Raw genomic sequence first — 22,152 nt, forward strand, 5'->3', positions numbered from 1 at the left:
TGACATCGAGATTTCCTGATGTCACCCCACAAAGTGCTGAATGCTCCTGGCAGTTTGAAATCACAGCCCTTTTCAGGCTGCTGTGTGAGCTTCCTCCTGTGCTCTAAACACCTCATCTGCAAAACAGATGTGTCTGCTCCATCCCCAGCCAGGGCTCAGCTTTTGACACTAACAAGAGACTCCTGGATTATTGTGTGTATTTATTAACTGGTGTCACCTGTAAACTGCCTGCTGACAGTGCTTTTAGCAGGATGTGCACTGAAGCAGAAAGGGATTTCATTCTCCCATGGGAATTTGTTCCCTTTGTGCAGAAATCTGGTAACATGAGTTCTTGAGCTGTTCTCAGCATCTATGCCAGGAAAACTGTTCACCTTTCTGTAAAGCCCTGTGACCCTTCCACTGCACTGCAAGTATTAATTCAGCATTTTGCTGTGAATCCAAGTCAAGTCTCCTTCAGCATCTCTGACCCTCTCGCTCAAATTTGAAAACCATTTACCTCTCCTAAGGAGAAGCATCATTTAGAGATAGGTGTAATTATTTCTTTTAAACTAACTTTCCCAACTCCCTTAGCCTATTGCAATTCAGTATCTCTCTCTTTAACTCTGCTCCAAAACTTCTGTATCAATATAATGGCACACAGATGTTTCCCTTGGTCAAAACCCTCCCCAGACCTCTACTGAGGAGTTTATCTGTTTCCTTCCCAGGGAACATGGACCTTTTGCAACCTCTCTTTAAAAGAGCATTAAAGCATCTCAAGAACCAACCCCAGTGGTACAGGCAGCAGGTCAGCTTGGCCACATGGGTATAAGAACACGTTCAGGAGGAGTTCCAGTTCAAAATTAAACTCCTCACGTGGAACAAAGCGTGCCTCTGATCCACTCCCCCGAATCCCACGCGCGTCGTAGAGTTGATATGAGCTCATCCAGCCATGGACAATTATAGCCTCCAGTCTTAGTCAGACTGGGAGTTCTAATCCCTGGATACAGAGACATTTTCTCTTGTAGAAAGCAGAAATCTCCTCCTGAACCAGTTTCCCATGCCGTGGAAAGTTACTTGGTCAGGCTGTTTGTGGCTGAGAAGAATTCCTCTAAAGGTCAGGGAGCTGAATTGCAGCAGCTCCTTGCCAGGTCTGTTTCCTAACACAGCAAGTCCTCCAAGCCCTGGGCTCCCCTAATTCTTTCCTGTCTTCTTTCTTGGGACTATTCAATATGGGGACTGCTGTGTGTGGAGGCTCCAGGGTCCAGGCTGAGGGGGTCTGTTAATGAGAAAGATGTTTTGTTAAGACCAGAGTTCAAACAGACTTCTACTGGAATACCCTTTGGTTTTGTCTTGGGAAGGCCCAAGGATAAGGATTTTAAAAAGGGAGGATGGGACCTGACCAAACCTGAACTGAAAGTCTTAATTCTTGCCACATTTTTGGAAGCAGGAATTAAAAATAATCACAGAACCACAGAATGGTTTGGGTTGGAAGGGACATTAGAGACCATCTCATTCCACCCCCTGCCCTGGGCAGGGACACCATCCACTAGACCAGGGTGCTCCAAGCCCTGTCCAACTCGCCTTGGACACTTCAAATAATGCCTGTATTCTGGATTTAGAGACTAGGGGTGCGAATATTGACTGCTTTATCACACATCTGGCTGAAGTAGGAGCTGGCAGCTGTGGGGTGGAATAGGAAGAGAGCTGCGTGGCTCTCGCAGTTAGAAAAATATCATGGTACAGGTAAAAAAAACCCTACAGATCTTTCCAGCCTTGCTTGCAGCACAAAGAGAGATTTGACATTCTAAGGTGTTGTCTCTGGACTTGGTATCAAAAATATACATTGTAACCTTTTACCAGGTTTTTTGTATCTGATTAGAACTGTTTTTCACAACTGCCTGCGTTGGAGTGAAGTAGTTTTGTGGTTTAAAAATAAAAAAAATCTCCCCCTTGAAGAAAAAACAGATCACAGTTCATTTTCATTCTCTCCTTATTTTCTTCTTCCCAGTAGGAGAAAGCCATGCAGAACAAAATACAATAACTTTTCCTAAAATAATATTCGGTATATTGAATTCCTTATTGATGTCTTCCCTTGTACATCTTTCTTTATTCATCAGGTTACAGATGTCCAGAAGCCCAATGATAAATGTCAATCTTCATATTTTTAGATCTATTTAAAGGAAAATGATGAACACTGTCAGAGCTTGTTTACATTAGGCTGAGCAGTAGGAACCTGTTTCCAGAAAAGCACTTATGTTTCCTTGGGGTTGTTTTTGTTGCTCTCAACACAGTGATTCAGATAAAACAGAGGAGTATTTTTTGCTCTGTCTTATCTGCATGGAAGGCTTGGTGGGAAGGAGAAGGGAGGAGCTCCTGGGGACAATCTCTGAAAATAGCCATGAATTCCTCTTAGAGCCCAGGCTGATTCCAGTCTGGTCCCAGAACACACAGAATTCTCCATTCTCTCTCCCACCATAATTCATGTCATTTTTATCCTTGAGGAGCAGGAACTGCTTGTGACCTTTTTTGTTCCATATTGAAAAAAAAAAAAAAAAGGCACTGATCTGACCTATTGATAGCAGTGACCGAAAAATACATTGACAGTGATGCTTCGTGTGGTGTCTGTGACTCCACTGGCATTTTCCAGGAGAAACAGCACTCAGACAGAGCTGCTTAAGGCAGAGTAATCATTGATTACCAAGGAACAGAAGATTCTCAACTTCAGATTTGTGGCTTTTTCTACATTGACAAGAAAATGATTCTTCAGGGAAGTTTGTCAGTGTATTTTCCTATGGTTCCCCAAGTGGGAAAAAAGCAATAATTTTGAGGAGCCAATGGCAGGCATTGACTTAATAATTAGAACACATTTAAATATGTTGCATGGACATGACCATTTATTTAGGCAGGAACATTCTTAACTTAGATGTCAATATTTGTTGCTGTGTAAGAACTGTGCAGGTTTTGCCAGCTACAGCCCTACAGAGACAAAATAAATGGGCTGCCCACCTCAGATATCTGACCAAACCATTGCTGACCTACAGCCCACCTCAGATATATGACCAAACCATTGCTGACTGGGGTTTGAAAAAATGCTAATTGTCCAAGCACTGCAAAGATCTGAATTCAGTGAAATCAAACTATTTGGATCATCACAGATTTATGGCGAGGCCTTTTCTTCTGGAGATGGGAAAGATATTAAATCATATTCTCAGGGGTAGTGACATCATCCTCCTTAAATGCAAAAAAATGCTCAACCCTATCTTGCTCTTGCCCAGACAGAACAGGGATCACCAGGATGGGGAGAGAGGCCAAGGGCAGCTTGTGGAAAGTTTCCTTTGCATCACCAGTGCAGCAAAACAAACTTAATGAGCTGAAACCCAGATCACACGACAGAGAACTGTGATTTTTATGCTTATATTTATTTGCACAGTTATTCGTGGTGCTGGCTGGCACAGCCTGAGCAACAGAACTCCAGCCTGTTACTCAGAGGTTGTTTTTTCCCCTCTCCCCACCCACAGACAGCTGGGAATTGAACTGAAATATCTCCCTTTTCTGCTGTCAGCCTGACAGAGGATGTTTCTCTTGTTCATGGAATCAGCACCATGGTCAGAAATTTCCCTCGTTCCTTTCAGGAGACTGTACTGGTGTTTTCCCATGGCAGCAGGTCTGAAATGACACAGCGTTTCTGTGCCCCACGACATCTCTTTTTTATTATTTTAATTTTTTGCAACTGCATAGGGAAAGAAGTGGGCTCATCAATATACACATTTGGAGAAGAAAACCCCAGCAGTCTCCAGGCTGCCAACTGCAGTGGTGAACTTTGACCTTCTGCAGCTTCCAATGGCTGATTTAATCCCTTCAATGAGGCTTGGCGTGGAAAGGCTGACAGGACCTTAATTACAGGGTCATGATACCATAATTACCAATAGCAAAGTGAAATAAACTCTGCTCATCCAGCTCAAACCACTTAATAACTACCAGAAATCCTTCACAAATCGTTTTGCCTCTGCGTGCAGAGGTAGGAAATAGAGGAAAACAGGACTTTCTGCTTCAGTTTATGTGGTGCAGTCGTGATAAATGGGTTTCCTCCAGAAACACAACATTACAATTCTCTTCCTTAAGCATCCTCTGAAAACCTCCTTTTAACTTGGTAGCTCCATCTGTTCAGCGTCTTGCACTCTGATATGTTTCCATCCATAAAAAAGTCCAAATATTGTGAGAAGCCAGTGGGGAGAGGGAACAGCCATCTGAATCCCAAGCAACAGCGTGTCTTGGTTGGATACCAAAGGCAGAAATTGAAGCTGGGTTTTGGTTTCCAGGCTGCAGATGATCATTGGGTACCAGGTGTTTTCACACACAGACTGCTCTGAGCCTGGCAGGGGAGTGGTTTTTTGTGCTCCACGAGATCCTTTTTCTTGTCAAGTGTTATTAGCTGGAGTTAAAGCTCAGTGTCTGAGCCCTGCAAGGACGCTGCAGATGTGCTTTCCTTCCTGCGGGCTGCTTTCCATCATCTCTGCAACACTTTTGCATTCAGGAAAAAAAATCCACCACACACAAAACTTTCACCAGGTGAGAGAGGAAGAAAAACGCCTTAAACTCAGTATTCAGTGAGTGCTTTCCCTTTTTAAAACCATTTTTAGAATAAGCCTTTGTTACATCCCTTGCAGTCAGAGCACAGGACATGAGCATTCATTTGGCTTTTGGCAGCTTTGGCAGCGGACACCACTGAGGGGACAGCGTGTCTGGGCTCTGGGCTGCTGTGCCACATCTCCAAGGGAGCATCCAGCCACTGCAGTTCCAGGGCATCTGCTCAGTGAGCTGGGCCACCAGGCTCCTGGCCAAAAACAAGACCCAGAGCAGCTGCATATGACCAGGGCTGCACAAGCTGGTCCTTGCACACGTGGGAGAAAAAGCAGCTTTGGAAAAAGCAGCTTTCCTTGGCCCCCTGCTCACAGCAGGTTTATTCCCTCCCCTCCCCAGCCCTTCTAAAGCTGCTGTGGAATATGCACATGGTAATGTTTGTCTCAAGCTGAACTGGGAATGTGCCCACCCTGGAAAGATGAGGAGGCATCCACATGCTGAAAATGGAAATGTAACTTTTGCTTTTTTTTACACAGCGCCCTGGCTGGATGCTTTTGTTGATTTTTTTGATTATTGCTTGAACTGTAATGAAAAGGAATTGAAAGAATCCTGTGTGAGTCCCTTTTAATAGTTCCAGATTTGAAAAAATATTCTAAACTCAGCAAGCTTGATCGTAATCTTCCAAAGAATTTCAAGCTCTTGTCCTTCTCTCCAGGGAACCTACAGCTCATATTCTGTTCTTTCTGTGCCTTTCTTTCTGAATTTTCCAGTTTCAGCATGTAAAAATGTTAGAAGGAAAAGAGGGTGCCATCTTAAGCCTCTCCAAGTTTTAATATTTTGTCCTTAATAGCATTAGATTGCTGTTCAGCAGTATATAATATTAGTCAAGCTTCTGACTGTGAAATGCAGATAATTAATTGAAGTATTAATCTCTGAGTTTTTAGTGAAAAGATCCACACTGGCTGGAAGTTTTACAATCATATTTGTATGTTCTTCTCCAGGAATCTGACCCCCCTTTTTTTTTTAAAGAAAAAAAAAGAAAGAACGTTTTCCTCTTTGAAGGCTTTCAAATGAAATCTTCAGGCTGGCTTAAATAAATGCTCTGTTTTACCCACAGTTAGAGGCGTACACACTTGGAAGTGGCTCAAAACATTTGACAAAATGTAGCATTAGTTGAAATATTCTGTCTCTGGTAAAGATCAGGAACACTGCAGAAATGGGATATTCTCAGCCTTTGGGCTATCACGTCACTTGCTGCCAAGTTCTTTTTGCTTTAGTTTGGCTGATCTATCAAAAGCACAGAAATGCAGCTAGCAGCTCTCTGATCAGAGTTTTAGCCAGAGTATCTCCTCAGCTCCTTTTCTGCTCAAAGCCAGTCTCCCTGTTGGAGCAGTTGGAATGTTGGTAGTGACTCGATGGCGCTATTAATTATTTTCATGGAAAGAAAATACAGAGTTGTAAAGAGCCCTAACTAAGGGCCTCTTAATCTTGCAAGAAGCGGCAATTATTGGCTGGAAATGAAAGCCACGCTTCACTGTAGAACAGAGGGATTAAATTCCAATACACAGACCAATGAATTGTTGCAGCAGTCAAACCAGGGAAGCAGATCCTTCACCTCTTCAACATTGCAGGTGAACGGGTGCATCTTCCCCTAGAAGATATTCTATAATTGGTTATAATCTGGGGGGAAATGGGCAGGAGATTGTGTATAAAACATTAGAAGAGATGTTCTAATAGTAGCCTTGAACTTCTGAAGTGCAGGGATGAATAATCTGCCTGCACAAGCTTTTCCAGTCTTCCTCCCACCGGGGAAGTCCCTTTGCCGTTAGGATATGTCTCCATCAGAAAAGACCACACTGGATAAGAACCAGATGCTGCCTGTCCTCCCAGATTCCCACTTCCACCACCATGGTCGAAATGCCCCTCCTTTCGTGTCAGTCTTTCTTCTCAGGAGTGCATTTCCTGAGGATTAAGGTGGGATGGGTTCCTTTCCTCTCCCCAGTGCTTCAGCCTGAGTTAACAGCAACACATTTCCCTTTGCCATGTCAGGTCCTCATACCTTTACACCCAGATTACAACTGGATTTTTTCTGTTTTCTTGTTCTGAATTGCAGTCAAACAGGCCTTTCTTGAAAGAATTTTCTTTCGGGTCTCACTAGAACCACGTGGACTCCTGCAGAAAGAAGGGAGTTAACTTTCCAGCTGGCCTTTGCTTGTCTCCACCAAAAAAGATTTGGCATTTGCTAAAAGTTTTTGTGTCCTGGGAGGATTGGCAAGAGGGGTATCACCTTGAGAAATCCTGGAAGGGATGGAATTCTGCACTGTTTGTTGCTCAGCACTGCCAAGAGAGACAAACAGCACTGGCAATCCCACACATCCAAACTCTTCCATTAGCATGCGGATCCAGCACCGCTGTTTTGTTGGGCTTCATCAACATTCAGCTCACATCCCCCCTTTCCCCTAAAGCACCAGTGGAGCTCAAAGGAAATTATTAAAAACACCTTGTATGAAATGAAAGTTCTGATTAGGTTTTGTTTCAGGTGCAAAACCCGCTCCTGGGATCTGCTTTGAGAGAGTCAATTCTGCCGGCGATCCTTACGGCAACTGCGGGAAGGACTCCAAGAGCTCCTTTGCCAAATGTGAACCCAGGTAGGGCCTCTCCCTGCAAACACAGCAACAGGTGCTGGGAGAGGGCTTGGAACGTTCCAGATGATTCACCTAATCTTTGGTTGTGTTCATTTCCATCAGGGATGCAAAGTGTGGAAAAATCCAGTGTCAAGGAGGAGCAAACCGACCTGTGATTGGTACCAATGCTGTTTCCATAGAAACCAACATCCCACTCCAGGAGGGTGGCAAGATCCTGTGCCGTGGCACCCACGTGTATTTGGGGGATGATATGCCCGATCCTGGGCTTGTGCTGGCAGGAACCAAGTGTGAAGATGGAAAAGTAAGATTCTGGAATACCCCCAGCCAAGGGGAACATCACTACCCTCATTCTGCCAAGTGTTTTGTCCTTCTTTTTTCTTTGGGATTTTTTTTTTTCCCCCCCACAAAAATAATTGCTTCTCATGCTCAGACTGAGACACATTGTACTCCCTTCTGGCCACTCTTCTGGGTTATAGATTTGCAGATGCAAATGTGAACAACCTGGTCTGGTGGAAGGTGTCCCTGGACACAGCATAGGGTTGGAAATACCTTAAAGTCCATCTATTTCCAACCCAAACCATCCTGGGATTCTGTGCACTGTAAGTTGCTTAAGTTTATAAGTGATTTTTTGAAGACAGTCCCAAGTTTCTGCCCATGGAAGCTTGAGGTTTTCTGCAAAATAAGTGCAGCAAAATACATTACAGGCTTATTAGTGAATTTCTGAGTTCGATGTATTCACTTTCCTAGTGTCTCTGGCATTGCAAAATTGTCATTAACTTCACTTTAGGTTTCAAAATGTATTTTATCTTCTGATTATGGCTCTTCCCTTCTTTTTTTCATGCAGGAAAACTTATCTCTGTATGCACTCTTAGAAAACTCTAAACCCATTGATGCTCAGCCACCAAAACTGATTTTTGCAATTGTGTTTTGTGAACTTTGTGAATTATCCACTGTGAGTGCAGCCCAAATTTCACATGGCTGTCTCATTCTAAGTTTTTCTTTTGTGAGAAAAGGAACTGAGAAAGAAGGGAGGCAGCCATGAATTTACAGGGGGAGGAGGAATGGAAAGCAGCCCAAGAGCTATTGAAATGAAGGAGGTTTCCACACCCTCAGTGGATTGCTTGCAAAAAGGAGGAAAAACGAGTGCTTTGATAATTTGTGGTAAATTCAAGTAAGCCTCTGAATTTCTGAATGCTTTTGAATTATGTTGGATTATCTCGCTGCACTGGGAAGGGGTTTGAAATCCATCCCCAGTGAAACCACAGCTCTGCTACAGGAAAACAACCCTTAGAGCATTTCGAAGTCAATCTGGTATAAAATGTCTTTTCAAAGGCAACTCAGTGCTGAGAAAGCACCCCATTATATTTTACTAATGAGTATTTAATCTTTCTAATCTATCTAATCATACACATCCACACTATAGAATACACAGGCTAATACTTCTGAAATTGTATGTTTTACTTTGAGGACATTAGTGCATTTGTATTATGGATTAAGAATATGAATTTAAATATTCTTGGGTTTTCTCAACTGGAGATGCACAATTTGAAATGCAGCCATTTTAATGTGATCAGAATTCTGGGAGCTGCTGCACTGTGAATATTTGAATTGTGAATACTGCCGTAATCAGACCATATTCTCTCCATGCCTGCATGTTGATGCCAATTCACTCTAATTTCCTTTCCATTTTTCCTTCTCCCCAGGGGATAAGTGCCCTGATTAAGCATCCCTGTCGCCTCCTTCAACACTATTCCCAGCTTAATGCTAATTACTGTGACTGACTTTTACTACTACTGAACTGCACTGCAGTTAAACATGAGCAAAAATGTGCAGTGTGGGGTTTTTTGACCTTTTTTGTTGTCAACATAGCATAGGAACAGTTATTCCAGTCCTAATTTCTTCTTTTTTCAGTTTGGAGTAGGGTAACTTGTCATTACTGACGTCCTCATCAGTTGTGTGGTTGTTTGATGTTATTATTACTCGGCACTAATCTTGCTTAACCTCAATTTTCAGCTCCATTGGCAGAGTAAAGTTTATCTGCAATGACTGGAAAACAAAAACAAAAATTGAATTTTACTCCCGTGCATATGCTATTTGTTTACTTCCATTCCCTATAAATATTAAATGTTAAATAGGCTTGGTTTGTATATGACACCAAAAGGAAAAATTGTTTAACTTGGAAAAACTTACAAAGCTCTTGGTTTTCCTGGAAAACAATGATGAGCCTATAAAAATCAGTGATCTCACTTCAATATTCACCTACTCTGGGTCCAGTTTCTGTACTGGAATGAAAAATATTTCACTATTTATATAAAGAGAACTCTGATAATTTACACCATAAGCATCTAAAGCTTTCCTTGAGGAATCATCTGCTGCTGTGAAGACACAAAGGCAGACAGAGCAGGGACCTGAAGGAATCCTGCTCAGTGCATTCCTAGCCCTGAAAAAAATGCAAATTACTGGTTTTTTAATTGGCTTAAAAACCTCCCAAACCCCAGGGTCTCCCCACTAGCTCCACTTGAGTGGAACTGTGAAGGTTTGCTTGCACAAGCTCAGCATATCAACCACTATGAACTGTGTGTGGAACCAGGGCTGGCCAGGAGAGAAGAATTCAACTTGCTCAGATTTGGGGTTAAAAGACTTTAAAAGGGCTGAGGAAAAGAAGAAGACACCCAATCCTGGTGTCCTTTGTGTCCATGTAATTATGTATATTTGTGTGTTGGGAAATCTTTAACTGCTGCAAGAAGGGATGTGATGCCCTGGGAGCCCCAGCAGTTCTGTCCCTATTAAAACTCCTTTTCCCTGATTTTGTAGATCTGCCTGAACCGCCGGTGCCAGAACACCAGTGTTTTTGGGGTCCATAAATGTGCCACCAAGTGCCATGGACGTGGGGTAAGCATCCTAGGAAACCATTCTTTTACAATCACTCCATAACCACTGGACAAGAAATCACTTTATGGAATGGCTTTGGGATCTATAATTGCCTGCAATAGATCAGTCAGAGTCACTGCAATACATTTTTATGATGTATTTCCATTTTCGCTGTCCCTTATAGGAAATGATTTTTATTTGACAAAGAAGTGTTTATCAGGCAGCAATTATCTCGTTCCTAATTGACAGCCTGTGATACAAAGGAATCTTGTAATCCTCAAAGCAATTTGAAGTCTAACCCTCCATCATGAAGAATTCCTATTAAAAATCAAAACTACAGTTTCTCCGTAGATACAAAGAAGTTGAAATTTTTGAATTGAGCGTATGAAGCATTTGGATCGAGAGGGAAATGAGACAGCATTTCCAAAACTATTAAAATAAAGTCAAACCATATTGACGAGTTTTGTGCATGAAAGTGGTGCAGAATGGAAAATGTGATGATATCATTTAATAATATCAGTGTTTTGAAACCCAGTTTATATTATGACAATGTTAATTATGTCAAGCTATGCCTTATTAACCTTGATTTGCTGATGAGCTGTTTGTTTCTGTGAAAAGCTGTGGCAGCCACATTGGAAGAGCCATAGAAATTCACTCTCCTCTCCTGAGGAAGGATTTTAATTTGCTTTAACTTATTTTATCACCCTGAATTTGCAAAACTGAGCAATGTTGATGGTGCTGCGTCTTATCATTGAGCTGGAATGAGCAGAGCCTTGGACTGGCATTTTTTATGTCTGTACAAACAAGAACCTCCTTGGTGGCAAAATTGACCTCGTGGAATTGTAAATGGGAATTCCTGCAGTGCTTTAATTTAAAAAATAATGCTTAAGAAAGTACATTTTTAATTATCTTGCTGTCTTTGAAAAGTAATTTTTTTTTTTTTTAATTTTACATGACCACAGCCAGTCTGAGCTCTGTGAATATTTTAGTACTCTGCAGACACAGGCAGCACAGTGTTTCTGAAATCCTGCCAAGCTGACCTGGCCAGAATATTGCATGTTCAGAATAACCCAGACTCCTGTGAACTGATTTGTGTCTTACTGAAAACTCAGTTATTGATCTGTGCTGTGGGTTCTCCATGGTGGTGGCAGATCAGTGATGGTTGGGGCTGGCACAGAATTTAGGAGCTTATTGACAACGAAGCCTAAGCCCAAAAACTTCATTTACAAAGTGATTTGAGCACCTAAATGTGACTGTGCCATCTCTGTGTTCAGTTTGGGGCCCCCCAGGACAAGACATGAAGGGGCTGGAGCGTGGCCAGGGAAGGGAACGGAGCTGGGAAGGGGCTGGAGCCCCAGGAGCAGCTGAAGGAGCTGGGAAAGGGGCTGAGCCTGGAGCAAAGGAGGCTCAGGGGGGACCTTGTGGCTCTGCACAAGTCCCTGACAGGAGGGGGCAGCCGGGGGGGTCGGGCTCTGCTCCCAGGGAACAGGGACAGGAGGAGAGGGAACGGCCTCAGGCTGGGCCAGGGGAGGCTCAGGGTGGATATCGGGAAAATTCCTGCATGGAAAGGTTTGTCCAGCCCTGGCACAGCTGCCCAGGGCAGGAGTGGAGTCCCCATCCCTGGAGGGATTTAAAATCCATGTGGATGTGGCAGCTGGGGACATGGGTGGCCTTGTCAGTGCTGGGGAATGGTTGAAGATCTTAGAGAGCTTTTCCAACGCGAGCAGTTCTATGATTCCGTGTATTCTGTCAATCCAGCACAAAACTTTAAGCTCTGTATTCACCACACACCAACTACTTGAGGAGTAGCAAAAGGAAATAATGAGCATTTGGACTGTGAGACCTCCTGAGGGAAAAGCCCTGGATCTCCTGGCTCCTTCCCCTCTGTGCAGCAGGAACAGGCTGTGTTTGGGATGGGCTCCAGTCCTTCAGAGCTCTCTGATCCCTCAGGGGGCACTGGATAGATCAGGCCTTGCAAGCTGTTCTCTAACTCAGATTAAAACCACTACAACACGGAGGACTGTATCTTTACAGACAGTGCAAGTGTGATATCAAAGCTCCCTGAGGGTTTCCTCAGCCCTGATCCCAGTTTCACAGGCTTCTCCAGCAACTGGTTCGTCTTAGAGCCATGGAGAAATCCGTACTGGGCCCAGTGCAAGCCCTTGATGGAGAGGAGTGCTCGGGCAGCTGACAAAGCTCTACAGCCTCCACAGCACAGAGAGACTCCTGCTGCTGTGAAGGCAGGAGGAACAGGAGTTAACAGGCAGATAGTGCTGCTGCTGCTGGAAGCAAAGGGAGAAAGACTTAAGAGGTGTCTGATTATCCTCATATTACTGACGTTGCCAGCTGGGGCAACTCCAACGATTACCTGCCAAAGAAATAATGGTTTTTAGGATCCCTCTTACTCCGTGGCGAGTGGCTCTTTGCCACCTTAGTGTGCAAGAGGCAGCTATCAGCACATCTCCTTTCTTCCCTAAGTTTTATTCCTCTCTGATGTGTCACTGTCTGATTAGAAGCCCTTATCAGCCAGGGCTGCTCTCGGATGTTCTTTATGTTAAGCCATTTGTCTCTTTTTGCAGGTCTGCAACAACAAAAAGAACTGTCACTGCGAGGCTGACTGGGCCCCCCCGTTCTGTGACAAGCCAGGCTTTGGTGGCAGCGTGGACAGTGGGCCCATCAGACAGGCAGGTCCGTGGGAATTCAGGCTCCACCTGTTGTTTCCATGATAAAAAGTGGAAAAACAAAGTGGTGTCTTGTAAGCAATGAGCTTTGGCCAACCTCAGAAAGAATTATTTCCACACATTGTTAATTTTACAGGATTTGATTATTCCATGCTGATTTTTTCCCAGAGTGTTGGAGCTTTAGCGACCTCAAAGAGATGTTTCTGATTCATGTTTGAGTCCATGACAGCACAAGCAGTCTCCTCACAAGTACATTTATAAATTAAACCTTGATGGGAAGCAATGTCTGTTTTCATAAGAACAATGCTATTCTAAACCAAAATGGATTCTCTTCTCTGCGTGCCAGATGCTGCAGTGAGTGGCAGTGCTGAATTTATGACATCATGGTTATTTCCATGACAAAGCTTCCCATCATGATTTCACTACTGACAGATCATTTTTTTTAAAAGATAGCAAAGAAACCCTGGTCAGGCACTAGCAAGCTCTTGGAAGGAGTTAACTCCACGTGTTTTGTTGCAGACAATAAGAGTTTGACCATAGGAGTGTTGATAACCATCCTGTGCCTTATCTTTGCTGGATCAATCATGTACCTCAAAAGGAAGACTTTCATGAGGTGGTTGTTTACAAGCAAGAAGACAACAATAGAGAAATTAAGGTATGATCATTTCCCTAATTAAATTCCAATAGATATTATGGAAAGGAAGCAGTAAACACAGCAATTCCTATCACCGTGAACGTGTTAGAAAGAGCCAGACTTGACAAAAATATTAACCAGATATTAACAAAGTGTTTTCCCTGGGTTAGTTTAATTTCATTGATAGGCAGTAAATAATGCAGGTATTGGTTTCAATATATCCCTCTTTCCTTTTGGGATGAAAAATTAAGCAGCAATGGAAGTATTGCTTTTATTTTCATTTGCTTGAAATAGTTTCATTACATTGCGTAGCCTTTTATCTAAACTCAGTTGAGTGAGCTGAAACTTTCCTATTTGAGGTCATTACTGTTTAATGTTAGATTCATTAGAATACTCTCCTGGGTGTTACAAAGCTGCATTTCCACAGATTGCAGAAGCTAATTTAACAGACTACTGGTTTCTAAAAAATCAATATTTATTTGTATTCTTGCAGGAGTGCTAGACAATTTTTACTTTCCTTGTTTAGTATAACCAGGCAGAAAGTCCTTGCAAAATCCCATTCTGAAAAGAGGCTCCTGTTGAAGAAAATGTTATAAAGCAGAAAGTTGTGTTCAACAATTAAACCTTTGTATTGCAGGTCTGTGAGTCCAGCAAGACCTTCCAGTTCATCTGAGCCAAATCATGTTCGTACCACGTCTATTAGTAAAAACCTCATCACAAAGCCACAAAATACAACTGTACAAAAAGTGAGTCCCTAAATAGTTTTTGTAAAAAAACCAGAAAACCACATCATGTATTTTGGATCTCAATTAAGTGATTTATTATAATACAATAATTACATGAACTTAATATCATGTAGGACTAACAGTAAGTAAAATAGAAGAGGATGTAGGCTTCAAAATACATTTCTGGCTTCCCAGTTTAAGACAGGTGGAGATGTCCAGTGCAGAAAATAAATAGTTTTGTCTCTAAGAGAGAAAAGCAAGGGACTAACATGGATTTTAAAGTAGCAGTAGGCCAGGTTTGATGGGGCTTGGAGCAACCTGGTCTAGTGGGAAGTGTCCCTACCCATGGCAGAGGGTTAGAACAAAGTGCTCTTTAAGGTCCCTTCCAACTGTGATTCTGTGCCAGCTCTTGAAATTTATGACTTTGGTTGGATGGTTTTTCCCAGAGAGATGGCCCGAGGCGGCCGCTGCCCTATCAGATCATCGACATCAGCGACCCTGTGAAGACACACGAGGTGCCACCACTAAAAACACCCCAGCGAGTGCTGCCACCCCTTCCCCAGCTGCCAGGCCACCAAGCTGGGCCTGAGAGACCCCTGCCAGCTAATCCTTCACTGAGGTTCTCCCAGGTAACCACTGATTTACTTCTATTTAATATTTACTCTGTGAGTGTCTGGAGAAATGAAGTATTTTCTCATCTTTCATGCTGCCCTTTTCCCACAGTTTTTCCTTTTTACTTTGTGTGAGTTTAGAACTGCGCTGTAGAAAAATTGCTTTGTGGTAAGTGGGGCTGTGACCCTAAAATTTAGGATCCTGAACTCTATCTTCACCGCTCAAAAGACAACAGAACAACCAACTTAGAGGCAAACACAGGCTCCTCTCTGCAGCTGCCCAACCAGAGGGGAAACTGCATGGTTAGTGGGGTACCAAACACAGAGGGAGAGTTTAGGGAGTCACATTGCAGATGTCATGTGCAAGAGCAAAAGATTTCTTAGCTTGATGTGCTCGTGCCCTGCCAAGGGCTGCACTGTTTTCCCAGGACGCAGACCTAAAAAACACTATTTCATGTAGACACAGCTTTCATTGTAATGTTTAAATAGAAATGGTAAATATTTTTAATTTCTTATTTTTGAAAAGATGCATCTCAGGGTGATAGGGTAGATGAAGCTGCCTGTGCAGTTGTCTGTATTAAAGAGTGTCTTTTCTTGTCACTGGCTGCTCTCTTTTGGTGGCATTTGTGGAGTGGCTGTTTCTAAGCAAAGCACCCAGGCAGGCAGCGATTCCTGCTCTGCAGTTGTGGAGCTGCTCTGGAAATGCTGCAAGGTTAAAATGAAGTGGATGTTGTCACCACCAGGCTCTCAGCTGCAGGAGCCCTGAGAGCTGCTCTGAGACCCTTTCCTGGTGATGGATGGGAGGATATGGCTCTGAGACAGTGCTGGAGTGCAGGGCTTTGAAAAGGAATTGGAAAAATAGCAGAAACAAACAGGGATGAGAGAGGCTGCCCAGAGAGGTTGCCAGGGTGCCCAGAGAAGCTGTGGCTGCCCCATCCCTGGAAGTGTCCAAGGCCAGGTTGGATGCTTAGAGCAACCTGGGATAGTGGAAGGTGTCCCTGCCAGTTGTGGCAGCAAATGAAGTGTACCTAGATTTAATTTTTTCTAAGTCTGAACATTGTGTAACTCAGGTTAGACCAAATCTACCAAGTGCAGCCAGTTTATTATTTGATTTTTCATCTTCCCCTTTTCCATCTTGCCAGTTGTTTTCCTTTCTGGGGAGTAAGAAACGCTGATTCTTTCTAAAATTAGTTTTGTAGGGAATCTGAAGCAGTACTGATTCCTGCTGCTTGTCTTTAGCTCCCATGGTTTCATTGTCCATTTTCTTGCATTCTCTAACGTTCTGCACAATTCACAGTGGTCAAAGGGAAGGCTTTAAGTGCAAGTGCTTTTCTGTTTCTTAAGCAGAATACAGATGGAGAAAAGGCTTTCCAAGGAAAAGTAACCATTTCTCATTCTGAGGCTGCATCTGCACCTGCCCCAGCCTCACTGCACGTCCCAGCAGCCCAGTGCTCCCCTACAGCTCACGTTCCTAAATCCTTGTGCTTCAAATCCCACCCAAAGTGCCAGGTGGAATACCAGATCTGCAGTACTAACATTAGCAAAGACTGACAGATCTGAAACTTCCAGAAAGCTTTTCAGCTTGGCAGCTCGAATTAATTGTGACCGTTCCTTCATCAAGCGAAATACCACCATTTTCAGTCTCTGCATGGAACACAAGTAGGACAAACAGGGCATCAGCTCCAGGAAGCCTAGAGGATGATAGAAGCAAGAATGGATTCTTTCAAAATAATATCATAACCTCAATATTGTCAGAAAGAGCTACTTTTTATATCAGAGGGACACAAAAAGCACTGTATGGGAGAAAATCATTCATTCTTAAGTTAAACTTTTTTCCCCTCAAAGCTTGGAAGTAATAAATTAGCTGAAGAATAGTTCTGGATAATAAATATAGATACTACTTCATGTGTTGCTTCAGCTCTTTCTTGGAAGCACATCCAGCAGCTCAGCAAGAGGAAGGACTTTAAAAATCATTGCCACATTCAGGATGTCACCCAGATGCTCAGTGCTGCAGGATGGTGCTGAGGAAGAGTGTTCACCATAAAACTTCCTTTCTGTTGTGAATAAAATAGTTAAAAAACAAAGACAACATGGAAAACCCCAACCAATCAACCAAACAGAAAATCCTCAGGGAATTAACTGTTGCCAAGTTTAATATTTCATTATCTTTTGAGTGAAAAATAGCTTTTCCTTCGTTCAGATGCCCTTGCAAGGCAAACAGACTTTATTTATGGGCCAGACTCATAGTCAGTATAAATCAGCAGAGCCCCATGTGATTCAAGGAAACAGGGCAGGTTTATCCTAACCATGGGTTCAGTCCAGGCATTTGGATTTGATCTCTTCCCCTTGGTTTTGTTACCTTTAACATTCAATTGCTGCCTTTGACACTCTCATCCTCTTATTACCAAGATATATCTAATATTTTACAGCTGATCCTAATTGCAGGAAATAGAACTTTGTGGTTTCACTTTTTCCTCAGTAAAACAGAGCTCAGCTCAGCTCCTGCTCCTTCTGCCACAGTTGTCCTGGGAATACCTCTCCTGTGGCACCTCAGCCTGGCTGTAGACACAGAGGGTTTTCAGTTGCTTCTTTAAAAATCAGTGGAAAAAACCTGGAATTTCATGCACCTGATGTCTTTGGAGCTGCTCAGTATGAGAATTATGCTTTTCATTCCACCATTTAAAACAACACTTCTGCAAGCAGAGCCTGAATGCATTAAATGCCAGGTTGTGGATATAAAACTGGACAAAGAAATCCATCCCTAAACCCTTTGTGTTGAAGGGCTGAAGCTTTGTAGGGGAAGAATTGGAGAAGGGAGGGAGAGGAAGCAGAGCTCTGGTGGTACCGTGAGCTGTGCCGCAGATTCCCAACACATCAAAGGCCCTGCAAGGCCCCACACCTGTTAGCACACGGAGTTTGGATTCTCCTGTGGCACAGAAAGAATAGAGAAGCCCCTCCTGTAATCAGTCTGGGGGATGGGATTTATTTCTTCAAAGAGCTTTTCCTCTGCTCCTCAGAATGTGTGTGTTCCTGGTGGCATCTCCTTTCTATCAAGTGCTGCTCCGTTTTGCTTCATCTCAGCCACCATTTAGTCTCCATTTCCATTTTGATCAGAATTCCCTCCTTTTTTAATTTTTCTCTTTCATTTACCCTTGCCACATTACACTTTCTGTCAAGACTCTTGGCTGCTTCCTCCTTAAGGATACTTTAACTCAAGGATGACATTTTGACTGGGAAATGAATGAATAAATAAGTCAGGTGTTGGGGCTGTGTACCCATCAATACCAGTACTTGTTATGAAGAGAGTTAAAGAGAGGGTGGACATTATATGCAACTTTAAAATGTAGTTCGTGGCAAATTTCACCTTATTATACATGAGATTTACTTAAGCTCCCTTATTTTCTTCCTGATCAAAATGCCTGTGGATAATCAATCTGCATTTCCTTCTTGAAAGAGCAAATATTTGCCACAAAAAGTGAAAAAACAAAGCGATGCTCAAAACAAATAATGAAAAGTTGGACTTTATTCAGGAGTAATTCGTGCTCTGATTGCTTGTTTGGATCACATCTTTCAAGTGATCTTTAATCAGATTATGCTTGTAAGGTCTTGTTTCCTTTAACTTTACGAATGATACTTAGGGCAAACGAAAAGTAAGGAATAAAATGCCTTGGGAAAAGCGTGGCTATGCAGCTCCAATAGGAGAAAGATCTGAAGTGAGTTTGGGGATGAATTGGAGAGTTTTTGTGTGCCCTGAGCAAGCCACTTAATGTGTCCCAGCTCTCCATAATGAGGACCACAAACAGCCACATTCCCCTGTCTGTGGGGCTGCAGGGACCACACAGAGGAGCCATGGGCCAGCCTGACAGCAGATGACTTCTGTTCTTTATTAATGAAGCCTTTAATTCCCCAGAATGAAAGCACAGCAGCGTCTCTGAAAAAGATCCCACAGATGCTCCCAATCCAAACCAGACTGGGGCACTTCGGTTTTGTGGTCAACTGAGTTTCCATTTTAAAGTAGTGTTGAGCATCCCCACCTTTCTCTAGAACTACTTCTACAAAGTTATGTATTCAGTCTTTGCTGTTTTCATTTACCACCAATTAAGCATTGAGTCCAGTAGAGATGCACTCTGTAGTTACGGAGTAAAGAATCAAAAGACATAAAATCATGAGAATATAGTATTAAATCTTTCTTTTAAAATGTAAGTGCCCACTTATTAAAAGTAAGTTATTTTTTACTCATTTAAACTTACCTGGACATAACTGATTTTAAAATATCTTCAGTTTAGGTTTAGATTAGGTATTGGGAAGAAATTGGGGGGGAGGGGGGGTGAGACCCTGGCACAGTGGAAGGTGTCCCTGCCCATGGCAGGGGTGGCACTGGATGGGCTTTGAGCTTCCTGCCAACCCAACCCAACCCAACCCAGTCTGTAATTCCATGATTCTGTGAATTCATGTCCGCTGTGGCTGTGTGAATGGCTCAATGTCCATTCTGGACACTAACAGGAGCCTGTGTTTCCAGCAGGAGACCCCCAAGCCCAGCCCCCCTCGGAAGCCTCTCCCCGCAGACCCCCTGGGCCGAGCGCGCCAGGGCCCCGCCGTGCCCGGACACCCCAAGGCTCTGCCCCACGTCACCCCTGCCAGGTCAGTGCTCATCCCAACACCTGCATTTACAGCACCTCATCAGCCACGTGGCTGAAACGGCTCAAGGAGCTGCTGCAGCAACCACTTCCAGTATAATTTCCATCTCTAATTTTGCTTGTCGCGCCGCTTCTCACTGGGAGTGCACCAGCGCAGTTGCTCTGACTTCCACAGGATATGAGAATTTGTGATACCTGTGAAGGTTTGACTGTAAGCACCTGGCTGCATATTTACAAAAATTAACCAATAGATAATAAATTTTCTCCTCAGAGCCCTCCCAGAATTAGGCTGAGAACAGAGTGCTGTTAAAATCAGCCACCAATAAAAGCAATTTCCTGATGACACATTTCCCAAGGGAACATCAATTTATATCGTCTGAAAATGATATCCAGAAGATTCAAAAAACATAGAAATTGTACACTTAAAAAATATAACGTGTTTTTGGAAAAAAAATAATCAGAAAGTGGAGTAACCACACCCAGTGTTAATGGGTTAAGTCAATAATGTTTTCTTACCCACTATTCCTCAGTTTCCTGTGAATAAAGTGAGCTCCAAGGAAGATAAAAGTGGTGTTTTAAACTACAAGATTTCTACCAGTAAAGCACTTTAATGCTCAGAAACATTAAAAATAGAATCAATATATTCTCCTAATATTCCTAGCAAAAAGACTGCCAGAAGAAACTTTGATTAAACTCCTGGCTGTCCATTCTAGTCAGCTATTCTGAAAGCAGCAACATTTCAAGCTGACTCCTTCCTACAACTTTTGGAAACCACCTGGAATTCTGCAACATTATTAACATTTTTGATCAGGTTCAAAAGTGATGAGCACCAAAAGAAATGGGGAGATCAAATAACAATTTGCTGTTTTCTTTCTTTCCAACAGACCTGCTCCCAAGCATCCACCACAGGTATCCAGGGCCAGCAACACTATGGATGTGAAATGAGTAGAAAAACCCGACATCTTTATTTTAAAAAGTGAAGACAGAAGTTTGCACTATCTTTCAGCTCCAGCTGGAGTTCATTTCTATGACAATACTTAGAATTTTAATGTTTAAAACAGCATTATTTTTAAGAATTCTGAGCTACTGCCTTTGGTGCTGTGCTGTGCTATGGTGCTCTGTATACTTGCTCAGGTACTTGTAAATTATTAATTTATGTTGAATATTTATTACAGTGCAGTGCACTGTAGTAGATATTTTTACCACAGCTGAGTTTTCCTAAAAAGGAAGCCTTTTTTTTGTAATATTTCACTGAACTTGAATAATTCTGCTCTATTGGTCCTATGTAGATGTTTTAGTTTTGATCTATTCTTTAAGGAGTGCTGATACAGATCAATCAAATGTGTAAACAGCTCAATCTCAATGGTTCATAACCAACTTTTGAATAAATATGGCAGGGTAAAAAGCCAAAATCTCTCCTGGAACTCAGTGAAATGCCCGATATCTGCACACAAATGTATTTAACCAAAGGATCACTCTGTGTTTGCAGCTGTACTGTAATCTCAGTTTTCATGTTACTGTTCAAAACCTTCCAGAAATCTCTGTGCTGAAAGAGGATGTACCCACCTGGGAGAAGTCCTCTCACTGAAGAAGTACTGTATATCACAGAACTGTATTGTTTTGAACCTCATTTTCCTCAAGCACAGCCTGGTTAGTACATATTAATGCAGGTATCAGGCCTCCCTGTGCCATCTCCCTTTTGATGCTTTGGTAATTAAATTCAACCATCTCATTGTTGTCCTGATTAGACTGGCAGTACATTACACCCAGGGCTGGGGGGAAGCCAAGAATGACAAAGAATTACATTTTAAGAATCAACTTTTATATTTTATATTTCCTTTTGCCTCACCGCTCTGCTTATCACCTGTATTTTGCATATTTACTACTGTTTTGTATTTAACTTCTACAGCGTTGCTCTGGGTTTCTTAAATCCCAAATCAAAGTGTGTATTTTAATACATAGACTTGGATTATCCAAAAAAAAAAAAAAAAAAAAAGGTTCATCTCTGCTGTGTGATTACACCTGATCTCTTCTGTGCCTTCTCAGTAGCACTGCTGAACACAGTTGTTTCACCTGTAAAAACAACAGTTGAGTTGAAACAGAGAAGGGACTATCACCTTTAATAAGACGGTTTCCTCATTGCTTGTGGTTTTTGTTTCCTTAAGCAAAAATAAAAGCATTGATAGAAACTTGCATCTCGCTTCAGGAAGTGTAACTGTATTTCATTTCCCCAGTTATTCCCCCTCGTAGCAGCACAGCCCTCATGTTTATTGATGAACTGAACAAACCAAAATCAACCCCGGCTTAGCTTGGTGCTGAATAGCAAAGGAAAAGCTTCACAAATGTATTTCAATTCTTAAAGCACCTCCAACAGCAAGAGCAGGGCTTTATGTGTGGAGAATCACAACAGAAGGATGCAAACATCCCAGGCTCAGCAATGCTTTTTCTGTACTTTGTGTATTTCTGTATTTAAAACACCAATTTTTTTGTATCTAAAGTAGGGGGGTACCTCCATTTGGAGCAGCCACGTGATCTCAGTTTGCTTGTTTAAATGCTCCCGTTTCATCAGAATTCTTCTGCAAACTGCTGAAAACTAGAAGAGGGAACTGTAAGTAGAGAAAGAAGGAGATTACATTAAATGACTAATAAGTTTCTGTTATCAGCATCAGAGTTCTGAATTAAACAGGAGCAGCTTAGGTAAGACTTTGCACGTGTATAAACTTAAACATGACCAACCTAGGCAGGCTTAAAAGTACAGAAAATAGAAATATCCTTACAGGGCACCCAG

At 42.5% G+C, this 22,152-nt stretch overlaps 1 protein-coding gene across 2 annotated transcripts in view; it reads left to right on the forward strand.

Annotated features, from left to right (window-relative positions):
• The window catches only part of ADAM12 (ADAM metallopeptidase domain 12), a 173,492-nt gene extending 151,929 nt beyond the window's left edge, over positions 1–21,563 (forward strand). The window contains exons 15-23 of one of the 2 annotated variants that reach the window (XM_048311955.1): positions 7,100–7,208; positions 7,308–7,506; positions 10,020–10,097; positions 12,656–12,764; positions 13,277–13,412; positions 14,029–14,137; positions 14,563–14,745; positions 19,247–19,368; positions 20,249–21,563. In XM_048311955.1, coding sequence (XP_048167912.1) covers positions 7,100–7,208; positions 7,308–7,506; positions 10,020–10,097; positions 12,656–12,764; positions 13,277–13,412; positions 14,029–14,137; positions 14,563–14,745; positions 19,247–19,368; positions 20,249–20,309 — 1,106 coding nt within the window. In that variant the 3' untranslated portion in view covers positions 20,310–21,563. The remainder of the gene's footprint in view (positions 1–7,099; positions 7,209–7,307; positions 7,507–10,019; positions 10,098–12,655; positions 12,765–13,276; positions 13,413–14,028; positions 14,138–14,562; positions 14,746–19,246; positions 19,369–20,248) is intronic. The other variant, XM_048311956.1, reaches the window with a different exon arrangement.
• The last annotated feature ends 589 nt before the right edge of the window (positions 21,564–22,152 follow it).

Source organism: Corvus hawaiiensis, chromosome 8 (genome assembly GCF_020740725.1).
Source record: "Corvus hawaiiensis isolate bCorHaw1 chromosome 8, bCorHaw1.pri.cur, whole genome shotgun sequence".
NCBI classification, from domain to species: Eukaryota; Metazoa; Chordata; class Aves; order Passeriformes; family Corvidae; genus Corvus; species Corvus hawaiiensis.